Below are 20,804 nucleotides of genomic sequence, written 5' to 3'. Positions count from 1 at the left end.
GGTACTGCCAATGCGAGGTTATCAAAAAGCTTTGCCGTGACGCATCTCATGTGCTGGGACGAGGCTCATGTGTTGGGCAGTCGCGGAGTGCAGGTAAAGTATACATCCACTGCAGTGTGAGTAAACCAAATCTATTCGAATAGTCGTGCTCAAGGTTATTGAGCACCGGGACGTGTATTACACTTGGCTAGACTCTAAATTCTTAACTTATGTGGGATGGGATATTGCATGATGATTTTTATGCTGATGGAGCCACTTCCTGATAGGCGGGAAGGTGGACGTCCTCAGAAAACCATGACGACTCAATGGCGGGAAGTTATCCTTAGGATTACAATAGATGGTGGACAGAACCGTCGTTGTTTAATGTGAACACTGGTATTGAAACTTGACCTGTCTATGCTAGGTCTTAGGCTTGTGAAATGATTTGCAAAGCTTGCTTTACACAAAAGAACCTGGAGCCCTTCCTTGAAATACCCTCTATCATATGCATTGTTGCTGTGGTGGCTTGCTGAGTACGATTGGTACTCACCCTTGCTATTTATATATCTTTTAGGAGAGTGTTGAAGAGAAGCCCTTGTCGGTACGCTTGCGTATCCAACAAGATGATCGGAGTGCGGTCTTGTTCTAGGTCTCGTTCCCCAGTCGACTGCCTGTGGCATGTTAACCAGGCCCTTATATTATTTTGTCTTCCGCTGATGTTCTCTGATAGTTGTTGGCCTACATGGCCCTAATGTAAGTATTTAACTCTTTTAGCCTGAATTCATTCGTGATATGTTGTGATCCAACTATGTATGTGTGTACCAACTACTGATCCAGGGATTGGTACGGATAAACACAGAAGATTTCCGATTTCCAAAATCGGGGGTCTACAGCCGGGAACGGACAGGATCGGGGCCCAATCCCGTGGATAATCCCGGCGTGGAAAGGAATAAGTTCACTTTGTGACCCTCAAAAGTGATCGAAATCTAATCCGTGACCCTAAACCACAAAACCGGATATCTCGACCCTCCCAACTCTTAAAACCGGTGCAATTTGACTCCCTCGGCGGTTTTGGAGGGCGGTTTCGCTGACGTGGTGCCTACGTGGTAGTATTGACTCGGTATTCTGCCCACATGGCGTTCACGTGGCGCTTAGGTGGCATTAGAAATAAAAAATGTGTGTGGGACCCATTTGTCATTCACCAAAAGTATGGGTGGGACCCACTGACATGTGGGGCCCACGTAAATCATATCCTCCCCCTCTCTCTTTCTCTCCGCGAGCGTGGGACGGGGGCTAGCGACGGCAGCAGTGGGCGAGGGCCGGAGCAGGGGCCAGATCTTCGACGGCGCCGGCGGCGGACGGGGGCCAGAGCGGCGGTGGCCGGCGCCTCCTCCAACCGCATCCACAGCCTCCTCCGTCCCTCCCCGTGGCATCGTTGCCAGCGGCGGCGGTGTGGCGGCCCGCGAGTGGCGGAGACCCGGGAGTAGCACTAGAGCGGCGACTGCGGCGTGTGGGCGAGGGCCGGAGCGGCGGCGGCGGCAGAGATCGAGACTGCCGTGGAGGTTGGCCGTCGGAAGGAAGAAAACGAGCCACTAGAACGGCCGCGTCCTCGCCACCCTCGGCCCCGCCACCGCACTATCCATCGATGCGCTCCACGACCTCTCTGCCGGCCACGACACACCCGCCTCTTCCGCTCTCCCGCCGCGCCCACGAACGGGTAAGGGCCGCCTGTGTCTCGCGTCAGCATCCCCTCGAAGATGGCGGCATCCGGTGGTGGCTTCTTCTACACCTACAGCGGCGGCGTTGAAGGTGGGAGGAGCAGCGCAGACGGGGGAGGCGGCGGCGCCGCCGATGGACGCGGTCGGCGTGCCGAGCCGGCCGACAACGACACGACCACATGGGAGTTGGGAGGCATCTGCGTCAAGCATTCTCCTGCTGGTTCCCGAGGCAATCGGCAAGGGGCGACAGATGAGGACTGAGCTAGCAAGCAGCAGCAACAGGCAGTGCATGTGTGTACTAACATCAAGCGGCAAGCCAACAAGCAAAGGGCTGACCGACCAAGCAAAGATGCAGATAGGCAAGCAGAGCAGCATATTCGCACGGACGGTGGCGTGGCCGTGAAGGAGGGGACGCGAGGGGCGGGAGCCTCGCCGGCCCTCGAGCACCCCCCATCGCCAACGCTCTAGCTCCCGTCCTTGCAAACGTGCAAATAAGGGTGGGCAGAAAAAAACCAAACCGAAAAGACCGAGACGAGACCGAGAAATTTGGTCATCAATTCGGTCCTAGGTAGTGAAAGACCGATTTTGTTCGGTCAATTCAGTTAGTCTCCTCGGATAACCGAATAGACCGAAAAGACCGAATTATCAAAAAATGTCTAAATACAACCTACAATCCACTATGTTTAATAGGATTAAACTCTAATTTTCACATCCCTACTTCTTCTAGGCATGCAACCTAATAAGAGTCTTTACTCACAAGTGCTTACGAATTTTTTTTGTGACTTTTGTGTTGATAATTACCATTATTTCTTTGCATATATGAAAATGTTATTGAATTTCGGTCGGGACCGAGACCGAGACCAAAAAGACCGAAACCGAATTTGTCGGTACTGACATTTTTTCGCTGAAATTCGGTCTTCACTTTTCAAAGACCGAAAAGACCGAAGACCGAGACCGAAATTTTCGGTTAGACCGAATGCCCACCCCTATGTGCGAAGGGGAGAGAAAAGAGAAGGGAGAGAGAGGGAGGAGGATGAAGAGGAGAGAGGATAATATGTGGGCTCCACATGTCAGTGGGTCCACAAAAATTTCTTTGAGTGACAAATGGGTCCCGCATATATTTTTTAATTCTAATGCCACGTAAGCGCCACGTCAACGCTACGTGGACAGAAGACCGAGTCAATACTGCCACGTAGGCGCCATGTCAGCGAAACCGCCCTCCAAAACCACCGAGGGAGTCAAATTACACCGGTTTTAAGAGTTGAGGGGTTGAGATATCCGGTTTTGTAGTTTAGGGTCACGGGTTAGATTTCGATCACTTTTAAGGGTCACAATGTGAACTTATTCCGCGTGGAAAGGATACCGGCCCACAGAAAAATATGCGTTCGGTTAAGCCCAGTCTAGATTTTAACCCGGTCCATCCCGGCGTTTTCCCTGCGCCCGGGAATAAATCATCTAGTCCCGAGGTGTGGAAAAAAACCTCGAGAGGAGGCAGCGGCGGGAGCGGCGCGCCGCGCGGCGCGAAGGCGACAGCACGGCTCTCTCATCCGGCCGCCACCTTCTCTCCGGTGAGCACGCTGCCTTTCCTCCTCTCCCCTCCTCTTCCAAATCTAGGGTTAGGGTTTCCTTCTCTTCTCCCTTTCCTGTCGTCGCCGCCATCCCGTCGAGCACCGCTCCTGGTCGCAGCATAGCGTCGGCGCATCCACTCTGCCGCCGCCGCCCATCGCCCTCACCCACGGCGCCACTGCCGTGGCGCCCTCGGAGAAGAAGAGGCGGAGGAGAGCACAAGGCGATTCTTTGACTATTCTTGTTGTTCTTGCTGTTCTTGTAAACTCCACCTCGTCGATAGCGTCCTTGAGCTGCAGCGACCAGTTCATCATGCTGGGGTCGTTGATCCGCTGCTTCTTCACTAAACTCACTACGCTGTTCATCTCCTCCAGGAAATTTGCCACGCTGTTAAGCTTCTCCTGGAAACCGTCCATCCATTTGTGCCTCTTTTCTCTGTTAAGCATGATGATCTATTTATCCTAGTTTAGGATTCCAAAATTTTGATTATTTGGGTGCAAACATTTTAAGTAGTACTGCAGGTACTGCCATTGCAAGTTCACAATTTGGCTTTAGGATAGGTGAAAAAAGATTCAACACTATATAATATGCTTGTAATTGTTGAGGCTGCAAAGCGGGAGCTAGGCAGTTACAGCTAGCTGAAGTGAAAATCTAGTGGATCTCCTGATATGCAGCAGTTGATGCTGAAGGACATCATGTGAGGCTTCTATTTGAGCAGTTTTTGTCATCTTACAAGCTGAGTCACTTTCATTTCAATATCTATTTTCATTTAAAATTACTGAGCCTATAGAATTTTTCACACCAAGCTTCACTACTAAACTTGGCATTTGGTATAATAGAACCGCTTCAGTAATTAAAATGTGATGCCTATAACATCTTATTGCTTTACCTTGATCCCAAAATTGGTTAATTTGGACTAATTCGCCAATTCTTAGAGTGTGAAGACAGGTTGGGTTGTACTGCACTAATTTCTTTATTGTTGTTCCAAGCATAATATTCCTCTCGCTAGATGTAATGCACTGGTACATATAAAGTACCAATTGGTGATCTTGTCCAATTTAAAATAACTGTCTTGTTGAAAAGCATAACATGTGAAGTGGCAGACTTGTTGCAGAGACATGCATCTGTGTATCCCTCAAAAAAAGACATGCATCTGTGTATGATGAGAAGTAGAGATGGAGCTTAGGGCTTCTTGTGTACTGCAATCCTGAATTTACAGCATTCACTGCAATCACCATTGCTTATCATCTCCCTGGTTCCATGCCCTCTCTTTTTTGTTACTGTTAAATTCTGATGATCAATTGGCAATTGAGGTGTCTGTTCCTTTTGAAGTTTTTATAATTGATATAAGGACAACTGCTTGATATTCGTATATAAGCATCTCTTCTTGGACTTGCTTGTTGAATCTGTACCTACAACTTTCCTGTCTAGTTTTTGCTACAATGCTTTCATAGATGTTGTACAGAAGGGAAAATTTGGTTGTTATCCACTGCGCTTTTGCATACTTGTTTACTGTGTTCTGCAAATACTTGTTTACTATGGAGCTAGTAGTGCCATCTTATTAACTATTGGTTATCCTTTTCAGTCACAGAAGGCTATAGTTCGTCATTTGGAGCAATCACTGATGTTGTATTTTATGTGATTAAAATGTGATGGTAGCAGCTTCATGAAGTACTTAAACTCTCATTTTGGGATATCCTAGGAGAAGTTTGGGTTTTGTTGTGTATTTAGACTTCGCTAGTGCAACCTGTTTTGAGTTTGCTATGTGAGATACTTATAAAGTGAAAAGAATTGTATTATTACCTTTTGTCTGCTGACAAGACATGTTTGCAATGTGCTTCTTGCTTGAAGAAACAGACGCATACACTGTTATCTTCACTGTTAGCAGTATTTTTCATGACATCAACAACTTATGTGTACGACTTAAAGACATCGGACTGTCATCCTTGTAAGACTCAAAGACATCTTAGGACTAGGACTTCATCCTTGTACGACTCAACGACATCTTAGTGGGACTTAGGGAGGTCTGTACAACTCGACATCAGGGTGGCACTTAACTCAGGGGAGATCATCGAGGAACGGGCCCTCCAGGTGGTGGTGGAGATGAAGGGGTGTAGTGAGACACCTGTCGACGCGAACTGCAATCTTATCAATCCAATCGGCGGTGAGCATGTTGGAGTAGAGGCCGACCAGCTGCTGGAGGGAGGGGTGAGCATGTTGACGAACGCTCCACATCCCGTACCCGCATGTACGGAGATTGCGGAGGGCCGCCTTGTCGTCGGGGTTGTTGCCGAGCATGGGGAGGATCCTCTTCTGGAGGTCGGTGAGGAGGTCGTCGAAGCGCCTGACGCGGTGGAGATCCTCGAGCTTGTTGCAGACCCACCCATCGTAGTCCACCTTCGGCGTGATGGCGGCCACGAACTCAGCTGCGAGGCGGATGGCGGGGATGGAGACGAGGGAGATGGAGCGTGGCTCGTCGAGCGTGGCGAGGACATGGAGATCCTCGAGCGTGATGATGGTGATGCTGCGCGGGACGAGCGCCATGGCCGGCGAGGAGGGCGAGGCGGCCGGCGGTGGAGGGGATGGGGATCGAGGAGTGGAGAGGGAGGAAAGGGGAAGAAGATGGCCACCCTGGCTGACGTCTGGGCCCCATCCCCGAGAGATATTTATCACCCAATTTTTTCAAAGCGCTGAGCGGGAAAACCAAACCATCTCAATCCGTTGGTAGAGGCGCACCCGCGCTTGCTGACTCATTCACGTCTATGCCCGTGTCGCTTCACCTCGCCCTCGTGCTGCTCTCTATGTGCGAGGACATCGACACCGCAACCGCCACACTCATCATCACACATCATCTTCACGTTGTTCTCTAGATCTGAGTTAGGGTTCTTGTCCTCCTCGCTGACTCGCCGTGTTAGAGTGCGTCTATTTTCACTCCTTCAAACCGACGCAGTATCACCCCATATGTCAACCTCACCCTCCCTTCTTCCGTCTCCCTTCTCTCTCTTCTTCATCCTCACTCCTCTCTTCTTCCCTCTCCCCTCCTCTTTCTCTCTCTTCTTCCCTCTCAGGCAACAGACACGCGCGGGTGGGTGGCGGAGCAGGCGAGCGAGGCGGGATGTTCGAGCTCCGACGGCGGCGACTCGGCGTGCGCCGTGGCAGGGATGTGGGGACTCGGCGACGAAAGCCTCGACCGGGGGAGACGAGGGCGGCAACGGGGTGGCCTTGGCCTTGGGTACCGACACTAGTGCCTTGGTGGACTTGGTGGGTGGCGCGGTGACCGGAGCCAGGGTGGCGGGCGTCTTCTTGGAGGAGACCGGCGGCGTGGTGGTCAGCATCGTCGCAGGGGCGAGTGGAGATGGCGGCATCGATGTCGAGAACGACCTCCTCCTCTGTTCCAACCCCGCTGTCTCTGCCCCTCCACCGTCGTCGACGCACCGCCGACAATGGAGCTCCTCACCAAGGACGACAGCGGAGAGTCCGTGGCTGTCGTGAGGGCGACGCTCTGGTGGTCGGCTCCACCTGCCGCCCCTCTGCTCCATGAGCTCGCCCGCACCGCTATGCTCCGTCCGACACCCCTGCTGTGTTTCTTTAAAAAAAATTAAAATGGTGTGGCCTACGTGAACCCCACATGTCAGCTTTACTCCTCCCTTCTTCCCTCTCACTCACCCCTTGTATTGTAGTTAATATATATAAAAGTTAGAGTGTAAATTACACTAGGATGACACATACTCCCTCCGTTTTATAAAAAAAATGAAGTTGGTTTTTTTTGGAAGTAGGGAGTATGTGGATAAATATATTTTTAGTTTTCCACCCGTTCCGTTCCTTTCCCCGTTGTCGTAGGGAGACCTCATCCTAATTGAAACAGAACTCTGCTACTGCTTGGGCTCCTTCCTAAAATTATACTACTAACTCTGATGATATTATGTCTATCTATCTTGCCGCTCTCGTTCCCCAATTTTGTGTGTGACGTTGAGAAGTGCCGACCGGCGACGACGAAAGGCCGGCGGAGAGAGATCCCCTCACCACCATGGGGATGCTGGATCTGATGCGCCTCATGTCCATCCAGCGCCAGCGGGACCAGGAGCGCCGCCGCCGCCAAGCCCAAGCTCCCCCCCGTGGTAAAGAAACTACTCCTCATAAGCTTCCTCTCCCACCTCCCTCTGTCACTCTCTGGTCAAGCGGCGGCAGCAGCAGCAGCTTCTTGCGTTTACGGTGGGGGAAGGGAACCAGATGGAATTGCTTGCGCCTCTTTTTCCTGTTTCGTTGGGTGGGTGTTTATTTAGTTTTCTTCACACTAGTTTGTGTCGATTATTCGAATCTGTATATATGTAGTACTTGTATATACACAAACCAAAAAGAAAAAAAAAACATGTTTTTATTGAGCGCAAGGTAGGAGATCAAAGGTGGTTTATCCGATCCGCCATGGCTGGTGGCCGGCCACCACCGTCTTGTTCCTTTTCTCTTTAACTAGATTGACGAGACATAGGGAGAGAGACTACACTGTAACTATAAGGTACCCGCGTGTTGCTGCGGGAATTCTTAGAACAATATTTGTGCGTATGGTCGCATGGATAGCAAAAACACTGAATTGCATTGAAGTAAGACAACCTCTTTTTGTGTGAATATGGAGTTACGGTTTTGTTCAACATTCAAATCAGTTGTGGAATATGAGGATATATATCTTGGTAGCTGACAATTTAGATATTACCGTGGGCAACAGAAAAAGAAAAATGTTTAGTAATACTGTGAGAACTTGGCTAATGATGATAATTCAAAATCATATACATCGCTCCCCAAGTTGGATAACAGGGTTAGCAAAAAAAATTCATATTCAGATATGAAAGAAGGTTCACCAGATAAACATGGCTATTAAAATTCAGTTACCGAACAAGGTTCACCAACTAAAAATTCCCATCAAAATTAAGAGTTTTACGCACCTCAATATTATACTTAGACTACGAATCAACCAACTGATGGTCTTGTTTCCTGCATTCTTCAATTGCTTAAAAAGAAGAAAAGGATCTGACAATGAAACCACTGCTACATAGGGCATCGACATAAAGTGGTTAAAGTTGTAACTGCATATCTACATAGCAGCATAGGATAGACACATAATTGAAAGGTCCAGATTAGCATAGCTTCAAGCATCATAAAACATGAAGCTAGTCATGGGTGGAAAGATTCCGTGGAAGGACAGGGATAATTAGCATATTGATTTGAACCTGCGGGAGTGGCATATCCTGAGAGAGATAATTCGTGTTGGGAAGGCAGAAGGCTCATCAGCTGGTGTCGCTGACCAGAGCAAGTTTGTCATCATCGCCGGAGGATACAGCTCGTCTTTCTCTCTCCCATGAAAATCTGGCAGCATAGCTGAGAGCCTGAGATTTGAGAGGAAAGGAGAAGGCATATTGAGGGTAATAAATGTCCATGGCGGCTGTCACTTCAACTCCTAGCTGTTACAGGTTTTGATAGCGCAGCGAACGGTTTCAGGCTTTCAGGCTTTCAGGCGAGGGAGACGCAATGCCGGACATGGAAGCTGAATGGCTCAGTTCTCTTCTGTCGTGTTGCGCTGAGAGTGGAGGTGGAATGATAGCAGGTAGGATGGTCTGGGGTACGTAGGAACTTTCGGTTGGGTTTGCTGCGTGAGAGACACTACATGCAATCTGATGGAAATTAAGGGGTGATGTAGCAAAGCGAGAGGACCGAAAAAATACTATTAATTGCACTAATTGGGGATGAATTGTATTGGTTTATAGGATACTATGCTATGCAAAATAAGAAAAATACTATATGACATGCTGAACTTCAGCCATTTCCCCTTAAATTGATAACATGTTGGTTTCTTTTACAAACTGTTAGTGTTGTTGCACAAAAGGGGACAACAGAAAAAAAAATTAACGGATTGCAATGTGTGCATGCTTGCTTGAATTTTCTGTTTATTCCTCAAATGGATGTAAACCATGCATCTTGTGCTGCAGATGGATTGATTGCTTTACGGGATAAAAGAAAGGGCTCACCCTGCCAACAAGACAGCGATTCTCAGGGTGCTGCTGACATAGAGATACCAAGCCTTCCAGAGGTACACCATAAATAAAATGTTGATAATGGAACATCGTACTAGAAGTGTAGTACAAGTAAATTATGACGATTACTGCTTGAATCGCACAAATCGGTCGACCAACGTTATTAAAGTTTATGAACGGAGCACTTTGATGCTATAACCTCCTACAGCTGCTGCATTGGAACTGTTTTTCCAGCTGTTGCACTTACTTTCAATTACAAGTTGTGTCCACATAATGCTTGCTTCTAAGCTGGTGGTTCTTAGGCTGGGAGTTTCTCAAGTCAACGTCAATGATGAGCCTTTGCCACTAGTCTCCATACTGTTTCTAACTTCCTTAAATTTTAACATCTCAAAAATGGTTCCTTGCTAACAAATGTGACATGTTATCTCCGGTAGGCCATTGCAGGCAGTACATGGTAATTTTGTGAGCCGCATGTCCTTGTAGGATGGCATTCTTGTTTGATTCCCCGCATCTCCCCATCCTGACTCCCCGCATCTTCCCCATCCTGAGTTCCTGAACTAGTGTATGAAAATCCAAGCAAGCAACCAAACACACCTTTAGTTCTGTTACATATTTAACTGATCTTTCTGGTTGTTTATATATTCAGATATTGGTACCTTATGCAAAGCGCATGTCCATTTCTGTTCCTTTTATGCCATTGAATAACATGCTATTAGACAATTAAACATCATTCCATCCATTTTATCTGGCACAATTGCAAAGAAACAAATAGTGCTGAGCACCTAATACATGATTTGGGTAAGACCATATTTGCCTAGCAGAAGTCAACTATACAATTCATAGTACAATAGTACATAATCAGGCAGGTAGCACTGGACCGGTTAAAGTGTTAACTCCATAAGTTACCATTTTTTTTCTTCCATCTAATTCAACCATCTGTCTTCACAATTCCAATGGTTAACTTCTCTCCCATGCTTGTGCAAGCAGGACATCTGGCGTCTTATACATTCCTTGATGCCAATGCGGGATGCTGCCCGAGCTGCCTGTGTGTCTCATTCCTTTCTAAGTTCCTGGAGATGCCACCCCAACCTCAATTTCAGTAGTGAAGCATTGGGGTTGAGCAAAAATGCATATGGAAACGAAGAATTGGCTGGACTTTTCTACAGCAAAGTCAACCACATTCTCAAAAGGCACTCAGGCATCGGCGTGAAAAAACTGACGATTAAGGTATATTCAGATTATAGTGGGAAGGGCTCTTCATATCTCAACAATTGGCTTCAGATTGCTGTTAAACCAGGGATTGAAGAACTCATAATTGCACTGACCCAGTTCCAGGCAAAGTACAATTTCCCATGCTCTCTTCTGTCGAATGGGAGTGGAGACTCAATCCAATATCTTCACCTTTCTAACTGTTCCTTCCACCCAACAGTCACACTTAGTGGCTTAAGAAGTCTGACGAGATTGTATCTTTGTCGTGTGCGTATTACCGAGAACGAGTTAGGCTGCCTTCTTTCCCATTCTCTTGCATTGGAGCAGTTGGAAATCAGGTACTGCAATAGGATAGTTTGCCTGAAGGTACCTTGCCTACTGCAACGGCTCATCTCCCTGAAGGTGTTTGGGTGTGACAAGTTGAAACTGATAGAAAATGAAGCTCCTAATGTCTCCATTTTTGCATTTCAAGGGGACAAAACGGAACTGAAACTTGGAGAAACTTTGCAAATAAAGAGCCTGTGCATGGTCCGCTCTGGTTATGTTTATCATGCTCGTGCTGAACTTCCATCCATCATGCCAAATCTTGAATCTCTTGCCCTACAGTCATGCAAAGAGGTATGAGAAATTTTACCTGACACACTAATGATAGGCATATCTAATGAGACTAGATTCTGTCTTATGGGTTGTAGCATAATTAATTTGACCTCTTTATGCAGACGGCCTTTGCACCGAAGCTGTGTAGCAAATTCCTCTGCCTCAGGCACTTGAGCATTGCCCTTATTGGATTTTTCCCAGCCTATGACTATTTGTCCCTGGCTTCTTATGTTTATGCTGCACCTTCTCTGGAGACTTTTGACTTGGATGTGAGTTGCTGTTCATATATTATTACTGCTATGAATGAAATTAGTAGTTGTGTGGTGGAAATGCCACTTAAATTTTCTCCCTTTCACATCCTAGGTAATGCAGCGGAACGTGCAGAATGTTTCAATTTTTGCACATCCTGCAGATCTGAGATCAATACGAGAAGAGCAGCATCACAACCTTAAGAGTGTGACGGTCACATCATTCATCTCTGTAAAGAGCTTGGTTGAGCTGACATGCCATATCCTTGAGAGTACAACTTCCCTTGAGTGCTTGACATTGGATGCTTCTCAGACTGGTTTTAGGTGTACTACTCCTGGCAGCAAAATCGGCAAATGCCCTCCACTGGATACGGACGTTCTCATGGAAGGTCACAGAGGGGTCTTGGCTATCAGAAGATACATCCAGCCTAGGGTACCTTCCACAGTGAAGCTGACTGTTTTGGAGCCCTGCAGCTGCCATTCCACTGAACTTTAGATGTCATGTTTATCTTAGTTATTCGATGTTTAATCGTGCTGCTGCTGATGATGATTCTGTAGATTCTTAGATGGGTCATGGTTTCTAAAGTTTGCTCTTAATGATTACTACTAGTTGATATCATAACCAATGCACATGATATCCACTAGTAACTCTAGTTTCCACCTAGCAGCAGTGTTATATGCACATTAAAAAGTTCTTACTAGCAGAAGTTCTCGAACGTTTGATTTACCTACTTGTGGCCTTGTGGGTTAACAAAAGCTAAACATTAGAGTTTGTAACAAATTTTAGTGTGTAGCCTTTAATTTCTTTTCACCTATATATGCATCGGTTTCTTATAATATTTGAATTCATCTATATGTACCTATACATAACATACGTACGCGAATAGTAGGGCAACTTGTTGCATGCATGAATGACACGGTTGGAGTTAAAGAATACCCGTAGTCGCTTTCATGCATGATTGATGGATTAAAAATCAAATAAAAACATACAGTATTCAATTGTCCTTGAAGAAAAAGCAACAGATGAGTACATACATGAAGTATAAACTCTAGTCTGCCAAAACTGTCAGCAAGTGCAGACTAATTTTCATCTCGAGTGTTCAGTTTGAGGCCGGTCCGTATTGGAGAATTTTTTGAAACAAGTGAACAATGACTATAAATGTGGTACACAATGCTCTTTAGATCATACTAAGGAACACTATAAATGTGGTACACAGTGCTCTTGTTGCAAAGATTATACATTACCCAATTTTATCTCCGATCATTTGGCCATTGCAGTATTTTGATTATATATTTCGAAAAAAAAAATCTGTTAAAGAACAATCAATACACTGAACAGGAATAACAATAGCAGTGCCACTAGTGATTTCTGAACATTATTACTGCAGTAGTGTTACATCTTTTACATGTAGTAATTAGTACTCCATCCATCTACTTTTGATAGTCATATTTCATCTTGACACACAGACTAAGAATAAATAATTGTAATTATCATCCATTTAAACATGTTACTAGTCATTCCTCGTAAACATGCGATTCATTAATATTTACATTTCTCAAAGCCCATGTAGCCAATCATGTGTGGAAGAATAAAGAGTCACGCATTAAATTTGAGAAAATCATTAAGATGATAGGTTATTGGATTGAAATATGACTATCAAAAATAAAATTTTCTAATTTGGAAATATGACTATCAAAAATAGATGGAGGGAGTATTTGTACAAGATAGGAGTACATGCGCGTATGTATATTCAGGCGTGGCTAATGCCTAAGCAAGAGGGATGAGCACACCACTACTCTACAGAAGCAGCTGTAAATTAAATTAACGGTTCGATCTGCAGGCCAGGGCGTACTTATATTATTATTACTACACGATACAAATACTCCGATAGATAATGCAGCTAGCTACAGGAGGGCACTTGCCATGCTTAACCTACGGAGTACTCCTGGCTCAACCTCGTACTCAGGTTCCTCACCGTCAGTGGGATCGTTGTGTAAACGAAAGTAACGGTAATCGAATAAACACCACAAGATGCTGAAAAATCTAATCATGCTTCTAAAATGCATGCATTGATCACAGAAATGAGCAATGTCCTAAAGTAGATTATTAATGGAAATTTTATATATCAAATGACTCATAGGAGATCTGTATATACGACTGAAAGACATCAGACTGTCATCCCTGTACGACTCAAAGACATCTTAGGACGCAGGGGAGGTTCATCCTTGTACGACTCAACGACATCTTTAGTGGACTCAGGGAGGTCTCAGGGGAGGTTCATCCTTGTACGACTCACCAACATCTTAGTGGGACTTAGCGAGGTCTGTACAACTCGACATCAGGGTGGCACTCAACTCAGGGGAGATCATGGAGATGATCAACGAACGGGTCCTCCAGGTGGTGGTGAAGATGAAGTGGTATAGTGAGACACCTGTCGACGCGAACTGCAATCTTATCAATCCAATCGGCAGAGATGCGGAAGTCCTTCCGGGCGTCGAGCGCGTCACGAGCGTGGCGGGTGAGGCAGTTGCTGAAGAGGAGCGTCAAGCGGAGGAGAGGACCCTTGGCGACGGCACGGAGCTTCTTCATCCCACACCCGCAGGTGCGGAGCTTGCGTAGGACGGCTGGGTCGGTGTGGTCGTTGAGGAGCCCGGGGAGGACGCGATCCTGGAGATCGGTGAGGAGGTTGGCGAAGCGAGCGACGTGGCGCAGAGCGGGGAGCGTCGGGCAGATCCATCCCTCCTGCTCCACCTTCTCGAGAAGGATGTGGAGGTACTCTGGGGCGAGGCGGACGGCGTCGACGGCGCCGAGCTCGACGCGGTGCGGGTCGATGACGGAGCGCACGCCGTGGACATCGACGAGCGAGCTGAGGATGATGGTGGGCATGGGCGGAGAGGGTGTCACGTAGTCGCTGTCGAACGGCATGAAAGCAGACCGGGATTCCTCCACCCGAAGCGCCATGGCGTGCACCCACTCCTGCTTGATCGTGTAGGCCTTGTACGGATCCAGAGCTTGGCGAGCCTTCCGGGTCAACGTGTTGGAGTAGAACCCGACGAGGTTGTGGAGGGAGGGGTGAGCATGTTGACGAACGCTCCACATTGCGTACCCGCATGTACGGAGATTGCGGAGGGCCGCCTTGTCGTCGGGGTTGTTGCCGAGCATGGGGAGGATCCTCTTCTGGAGGTCGGTGAGGAGGTCGTCGAAGCGCCTGACGCGCCGGAGATCCTCGAGCTTGTTGCAGACCCACCCATCGTAGTCCACCTTCGGCGTGATGGCGACCACGAACTCAGCTGCGAGGCGGATGGCGGGGATGGAGACGAGGGAGATGGAGCGTGGCTCGTCGAGCGTGGCGAGGACATGGAGATCCTCGAGCGTGACGATGGTGATGCTGCGCGGGACGAGCGCCATGGCCGGCGAGGAGGGCGAGGCGGCCGGCGGTGGAGGGGATGGGGATCGAGGAATGGAGAGGGAGGAAAGGGGAAGAAGATGGCCACCCTGGCTGACGTCTGGGCCCCATCCCCGAGAGATATTTATCACCCAATTCTTTCAAAGCGCTGAGCGGGAAAATCAAACCATCTCAATCCGTGCCAAATTTGATCCAGCGCTCTGATTGGTCCAAATCGGTCGACACGGATCGCTGTTAGACGGCCAAGATGCTTCCAACTCCTTTGGGCGGCTAGGATTCCACTGAACAAACACACCCCTCTTTTCACCACTAATAAACCAAAATTGAAAAACCCCGCCACTTTCTTTCTTTTTGGTCACGCTTAGCTGGCTCAGGCGCCAGCCCAGGCGGGTGTGGACTCTCAAATGGGCCACGCATTTCACCCAAAGGCAGCCCAGATGAAAAATATACACGCACAAACAATAGGGAAAAAATATACTTCGACTCTCCCAACTATCGCCTGAGTATGATTCCTGTCCTCCACCCACAAAACTGGGTAAATCGACTTCTCCAGCTATCACAACCCATGCAAACAATATCCCTCGATGGTTTTGGCTAACGTGACGCCTACGTGGCAGTCTTTACCGAGTCTTTGTCCTATGTGGCGCTTACGTGGCATGACATTAGAATAAAAACAAAAAAAAATGTGACACCCATATGTCATTCAAAAAAAAATATCGTGGGATCCACATGTCACCCACCTAATTGACAGAAGAAAAACCATGTAAAACAACAATTTTGCCATTATCTTCTTCTGTCATCTGCATGTGGCCTTGGTACACGCTGGTGGAGGCGCACCCCGCGCTTGCTGACTCATTTGCGTCGATGCCCGTATCGCTTCACCTTGCCCTCGTGCTGCTCTCTACTCCCTCCGTCCCAAAAAAGGCAAACCCTGGTTTTCGTGCCCAACATTTGACCGTCCGTCTTATTTAAAAAAATTATAAAAAAAATTAAAAAGACAAGTCACGCATAAAATATTAATCATGTTTTATCATCTAACAACAATAAAAATACGAATTATAAAAAAATTTCATATAAGACGGACAGTTAAAGTTGGACACGCAAATTTAGGGTTTGCCTTTTTTTAGGACGGAGGGAGTATGTGCGAGGACGTGGACACCGCAGCCGCCACACTCATCATCACACATCAACTTCACGCTGTCCTCTAGATCCGAGTTATGGTTCTTGTCCTCCTCGTTGACTCGCCGCGTTGGAGCACGTTTATTTCCACTCCTTCAAACCGACGCAATATCATGTAAAATGACAGTTTTACCCTTATATTCGAGATACATGAGATTGCTAAATATATTAGAGATTATGTGGTAGAGACATATTATGATACATGTTATTTATTAGTTTGATGGTGTATGCATCAAATTGGATGTGGTAGTCATCTCTAGTTATACAAAACTTGTCCTTACGCTCTGTTCTATCTTTTCTACCTTTCTCAACTAAACCCCTCATTTTTCGCGCGCATGTTTTCTAAACTAAACAGTATTTTTTTTGCAAAATTTTTCTATACGAAAGTTGTTTTAAAATAATTATAATAATCCATTTAAAAATTGCTAATATTTAATTAATTATATATTAATAAGTCGCTCAGGTGTACTGCTGCTAATATTTAATTAATTATATATTAATAAGTCGCTCTGGTGTACCGCAACGAACACAGTCGAGGAGGCGAAGGGCGTCGTGGGAGAGAAACGCGGGGAGGGCGGTCTTGCGGTGCGGGGCGGACGGCGGCGGGTCAGCGAGGAGGAAGGTGGTCGGGTAGTAGAGGCCATCGACGGCGGAGAGGCGGCCGACGATGCGGTCCATCGCCGCGGGCTCCATCATGGCTGCCGCCGCCGGCGTCGCGTCGTGTACTCGTGTTCGTGTCGGCGTGGCGAGGGTGCCTTCCTCTTTTAGCCGGGCCGGATTTGGGCTTTAGGCGGGGGATGGGCTTAGGTCGGTTTGGTTTTGAATGGGCCTTGGCCCATGGGGATATGTACGGGGAATTGGATAGGGTGGTGGGGCCGGGCGTGGTGTCACGTGACGGTGGTCAGGTACAGTAGCTGTTTCCGTGCCGGTCCGGTCGGTCCACCGGTTGATCCGGCTCGGTGACCGTGATCTTTGTTGGCGTGTGAAAGAGAGAATCGATGAAGCAAAGCCATCGGTACTCGACGGTACATGGTGTTTTTTCTTTTTATTTTACCAATAACTTATATACGGTCAGTGAAAATTAAGTGGCCATGTATCAAGAGTTTATTTACAAGTTTATATTACTACAAGTGTCTAAATTTTATTTCAACTAATTTAAACAAAGTATAAGATATCAAGCATATTTTATAGTTTGATTTTTACAGTTGTTAAAGCTGCATTGAACATCACAGTTGTTCGGTTATCAGTCAAGAATGCATCTTAGCCGTTTGGTAGCTGTAGCCACTGCTAGTTATCTACTCTCTCCGTTCTGTAATATAAGGGATTTTGAGTTTTTGCTTGTAACGTTTGACCACTCGTCTTATTCAATTTTTTTTTGAAATTATTAATTATTTTATTTGTAACTTACTTTATTATCTACAGTACTTTAAGCACAACTTTTCGTTTTTTATATTTGCAAAAAAAAAATTTGAATAAGACGAGTGGTCAAACGTTGCAAGAAAAAACTGAAAATCCTTTATATTATGGGACGGAGGGAGTACGTTAGACGTTGTAGCAGTTGTTACAGCCACAGCGCTGTAGTAGACAACTCTTCTGAACAAGTTCATTCAATGGTTATGGTCATATATTTGTTGGTTAAAATTATATGTTTAATATTTCTAACATTAATTAGTATATGTTAATAAAAATACTACTCCGTATAGTGATAGAATTTATTACTTACTGGTGTACGTGTATTAATCAATTAATGTACAACTCAACTAATCTACACTACTCCTACTCCTACAAGTACCATTTATCTACTACTCCATTTGAGATGAGATTCAATTTTTAATTCAGGTAGAATTTTGAAAGTGCTAACCAAAAACAAGGCAACAGACAGCCTCACAATTCCAAAAACCGACAGCCATCCGCCTCCATCGCTCTCTCACAGCCTCACTCTCACTCCACTCCACTGGGGAAAGCCAAAGCCGCGGGCCGAAGCCAACGCGGCAAAAGCCCAACCCCCAGAGATCCCTCCCCGCCGCGCCGCGCCGCGCCGGCGGAATCCCCGGGCCTCGTCGTCGTCGGCGGCGGCGATGGGGTCGGTGTCCCTCAACGTGCCGGCACCCCGCCGCGGCGGCGGCCGGCGCATCTCCTGCCACTGCACACCGTCGCTGCTCAACCTGCTCATGTTCCTCGCCCTCCTCTCCACCAACGCCCTCGCCCTCCTCGCCTTCTTCTCCTCCTCCTCCTCCTCCTCCCCCGCCGCCTCCGCCGCCACCGCGGCGGCCTCGACGATCTCCGACCACGTCGCGGCCATCGCCCGCGAGATCGACACCTCCTCCTCCTCCCACCTGCCGCACCGCGCGGACGGCCTGCCACCGGAGCTCCTCCTCTTCCTCTCCCCGCACGCGCTCCCGCTGGGCCGCGACGCCCGCACGGGCCTCACCCACATGCCGGCCTCCGTCGCGCACTCCTGCTTCAGGTCGCCCGCCACGCTCTCCCTCCTCGCCGCCTTCATGTCCTACGACCCGCACGCCGCCTGCCCGCGCAACGCCACCCTGCAGCAGCACCGCCTCCTCTCCAAGGCCTGCGAGCCGCTGCCTCGCCGCCGCTGCCTCTCCGGGGGGCCCCGCGCGGCGCTCCCGGCCTCCAACATGGGCGTCGACGGCCGCCGCTGGGTCAGGCCGCGCCACGACTACGAGTTCCTCCTCGACGACGTGCTGCGCCTCGGCGCCACCAGGATCCGGATTGGCCTCGACGTCGCCGGCGGCGCCGCCAATTTCGCCGCGCGGATGAGGGACCGCGGTGTCACCGTCGTCACCACGGTGCTCGACAACGCCGGGAAGCCCATGAACGAGTTCGTGGCGGCGAGGGGGCTGTTCCCCCTCCTCCTCTCGCCGGCGCACCGGTTCCCCTTCTACGACGGGGTGTTCGACCTGGTGCACGTCGGCACCAATGCGCTGGACGAAGGTGGCGCGCCATCAATGGGGAATTCCGGCACGGAGGAGGCGCTGGAATTCTTCATGTTCGATGTCGACCGCGTGCTCCGCGTCGGCGGGCTGCTCTGGATTGATAGCTACCTGTGCCAGAGTGAGGAGAGGAGGCAATTGGTTGTGAATCTCATTAAGAGATTTGGCTACAAGAAGCTCAAGTGGATGGTCGGAGAGAAAGCCGGCACGGGGAGCGCAAAGACGGCATTGTACCTCTCGGCATTGTTGCAAAAGCCGGCGAGGGATTGAGACTGAACTGATGGATGAATTGCTCCAAGCTCATCACTTGATCCGAGGTACGAATGTACCTCACAACTATTACTTGTAGTTCAGCTGTTTTGATAACAAAAAAAAAAAAAAAAGAAAAGAAAAGAAAAGGGAATGCCATTTAGGTTCCACGGAACACGGATTAGCTTGATTACATTGGTTGTTCAGAGATAGTGAAGTGACTTAAAATAAGTGCAAAAGTGGTACAATTCTTCTACTTTTGTTATTGTGCAATAGGTTGCCATTAGATGGGAAACATATGTTGTAATAGTAGGATTTGTTGCTCAACTGGGGGACTGAAAACAGGGCTTCCATTCCAATGATGTGTCTTTCATATCAGGAAGTAAAGGAGAGTAAATGATGATGATCATGGAGCTTTTTATTTGTTACTAGTATGTGTCTTGTGTGGTCCCTCTGAAGCTGAATTTCCCTTTTGTGTTGTGAATACTTGAATAGTGTATTGCATAGCTTTTCCAGTGGATTTGTTCTTCTGGAAAGTTGAGGACTTGAGGATCTAGATTCCACTCTTTCTCTTCTTTTTTATAGTGCTAGGACAACCAGAATCCTTTGGTCTGTAAGGAAAGCTGAAAGGTGTAGGAAACCACATGACACAGAAGAACATGTCAAAGAATTACATTCCTACTTGTTTGAGCCTATGCTTGGATATGAAAAGCTTTCCTGACACAAATCATGGTATGGGCTGCTCATGTATAGTATTGAATATGTATGATATACTTTGTTCCTATTTTCTCCTTGACAATCTCTGTTGTATCATGTAACACCTTCATTTTAGCTATACCAGTCAATGTACAAGTGTAGCACAAACTTTTCCCCGAAAAACAAACATGCTAACTGTATGGGAAAGGAGCTGCGCGTGGAAATTATATAGTTTTTGTGGTTTCATACTTCTGTATCTACTGGCTAGATGCTAATTCTTTTGCAGTTCTATCACACAAAAGGGAAATGTGGAGAAATAATTGGGAATGTCAGGAAAATGTACCAGCCATTAACTGAGGGGCCTCATCAGTAATTTCTAAAACTGCTAACAAAATTTGTTAGATGATGCCAAGAAACAAGAAATTGCTACGTCATATCATAGTAATTGAGGATCTCTCGGTCAATTGAACCCCTTCGGTTGACGTTATAGGGTAAGTTTGCGACTTTATATCTCACCCCTTCAATTGAGGCCTCCTCTGGAATGGAGAAATTTCAAAGAAATTTTTGGTGAGTTGAACTAAATCCTGTAAAATTCAGGTGTTATAAAAGAAGCACTGTTAGGACCTTAGTTGATCTGTAACATCCATGTAGTGAATCTGTGAATGGCCCAGTTTCAAACTCATGTTTTTGTGTTGAAAGTTTAGACGTGTAATGTAAATGAACTAGTGGAGAGCAGATTAATGAGTTGCATCAACAGTTCTTTTTTCTTTTCTTTTTTTTTTGCAACATATAAGTTGAATTTAGTTTTACATGTTTGTAAGGTGATATATATCATATTAATCTATGTTGTTAAACTTTTTCAATTTTTTTATTACTATTTTGGTGACATGAAAAAAACGATGGGATGCCCCCCTCGAGTAATTAAAATCCATCTAAGATGATTAGGTCTTCTGCTCTATGCCTGTTTATTTAAGCTAGC

General features: G+C 47.2%; 3 protein-coding genes across 3 annotated transcripts; 2 read left to right on the top strand and 1 right to left on the bottom strand.

The window, feature by feature from the left end:
* Positions 1–7,098: 7,098 nt before the first annotated feature.
* LOC127776857 (uncharacterized) lies at positions 7,099–12,141 on the top strand. Its single transcript, XM_052303426.1, has 5 exons — positions 7,099–7,381; positions 9,242–9,342; positions 10,274–11,113; positions 11,215–11,361; positions 11,456–12,141. The coding sequence occupies exons 1-5, from the start codon at positions 7,291–7,293 to the stop codon at positions 11,834–11,836; spliced, it is 1,560 nt and encodes a 519-aa protein (XP_052159386.1). The 5' UTR covers positions 7,099–7,290; the 3' UTR covers positions 11,837–12,141.
* Positions 12,142–13,405: 1,264 nt separating this feature from the next.
* LOC127776858 (uncharacterized) lies at positions 13,406–14,857 on the bottom strand. Its single transcript, XM_052303427.1, has one exon. The coding sequence runs from the start codon at positions 14,747–14,749 to the stop codon at positions 13,697–13,699; it is 1,053 nt and encodes a 350-aa protein (XP_052159387.1). The 5' UTR covers positions 14,750–14,857; the 3' UTR covers positions 13,406–13,696.
* Positions 14,858–17,845: 2,988 nt separating this feature from the next.
* LOC127777875 (probable methyltransferase At1g29790) lies at positions 17,846–20,071 on the top strand. Its single transcript, XM_052304493.1, has one exon. It carries the CDS (start codon positions 18,005–18,007, stop codon positions 19,148–19,150), a length of 1,146 nt encoding a protein of 381 aa, XP_052160453.1. The 5' UTR covers positions 17,846–18,004; the 3' UTR covers positions 19,151–20,071.
* Positions 20,072–20,804: the final 733 nt, after the last annotated feature.

The sequence above is a fragment of the Oryza glaberrima genome, chromosome 6 (genome assembly GCF_000147395.1).
Source record: "Oryza glaberrima chromosome 6, OglaRS2, whole genome shotgun sequence".
In the NCBI taxonomy this organism is placed as follows: domain Eukaryota; kingdom Viridiplantae; phylum Streptophyta; class Magnoliopsida; order Poales; family Poaceae; genus Oryza; species Oryza glaberrima.
This window is presented reverse-complemented; position numbering and strand designations above follow the sequence as displayed.

Excerpts from the sequence above, each read along its gene's own strand:
- LOC127776857 (XM_052303426.1), top strand. The coding sequence starts at position 7,291 with ATGGGGATGCTGGATCTGATGCGCCTCATGTCCATCCAGCGCCAGCGG. Across the intron at positions 9,343-10,273 it reads AGATACCAAGCCTTCCAGAG|GACATCTGGCGTCTTATACA; the intron begins GTACACCATAAA and ends TTGTGCAAGCAG. Across the intron at positions 11,362-11,455 it reads TGGAGACTTTTGACTTGGAT|GTAATGCAGCGGAACGTGCA; the intron begins GTGAGTTGCTGT and ends TTCACATCCTAG.
- LOC127777875 (XM_052304493.1), top strand. The coding sequence starts at position 18,005 with ATGGGGTCGGTGTCCCTCAACGTGCCGGCACCCCGCCGCGGCGGCGGC.
- LOC127776858 (XM_052303427.1), bottom strand. The coding sequence starts at position 14,749 with ATGGCGCTCGTCCCGCGCAGCATCACCATCGTCACGCTCGAGGATCTC.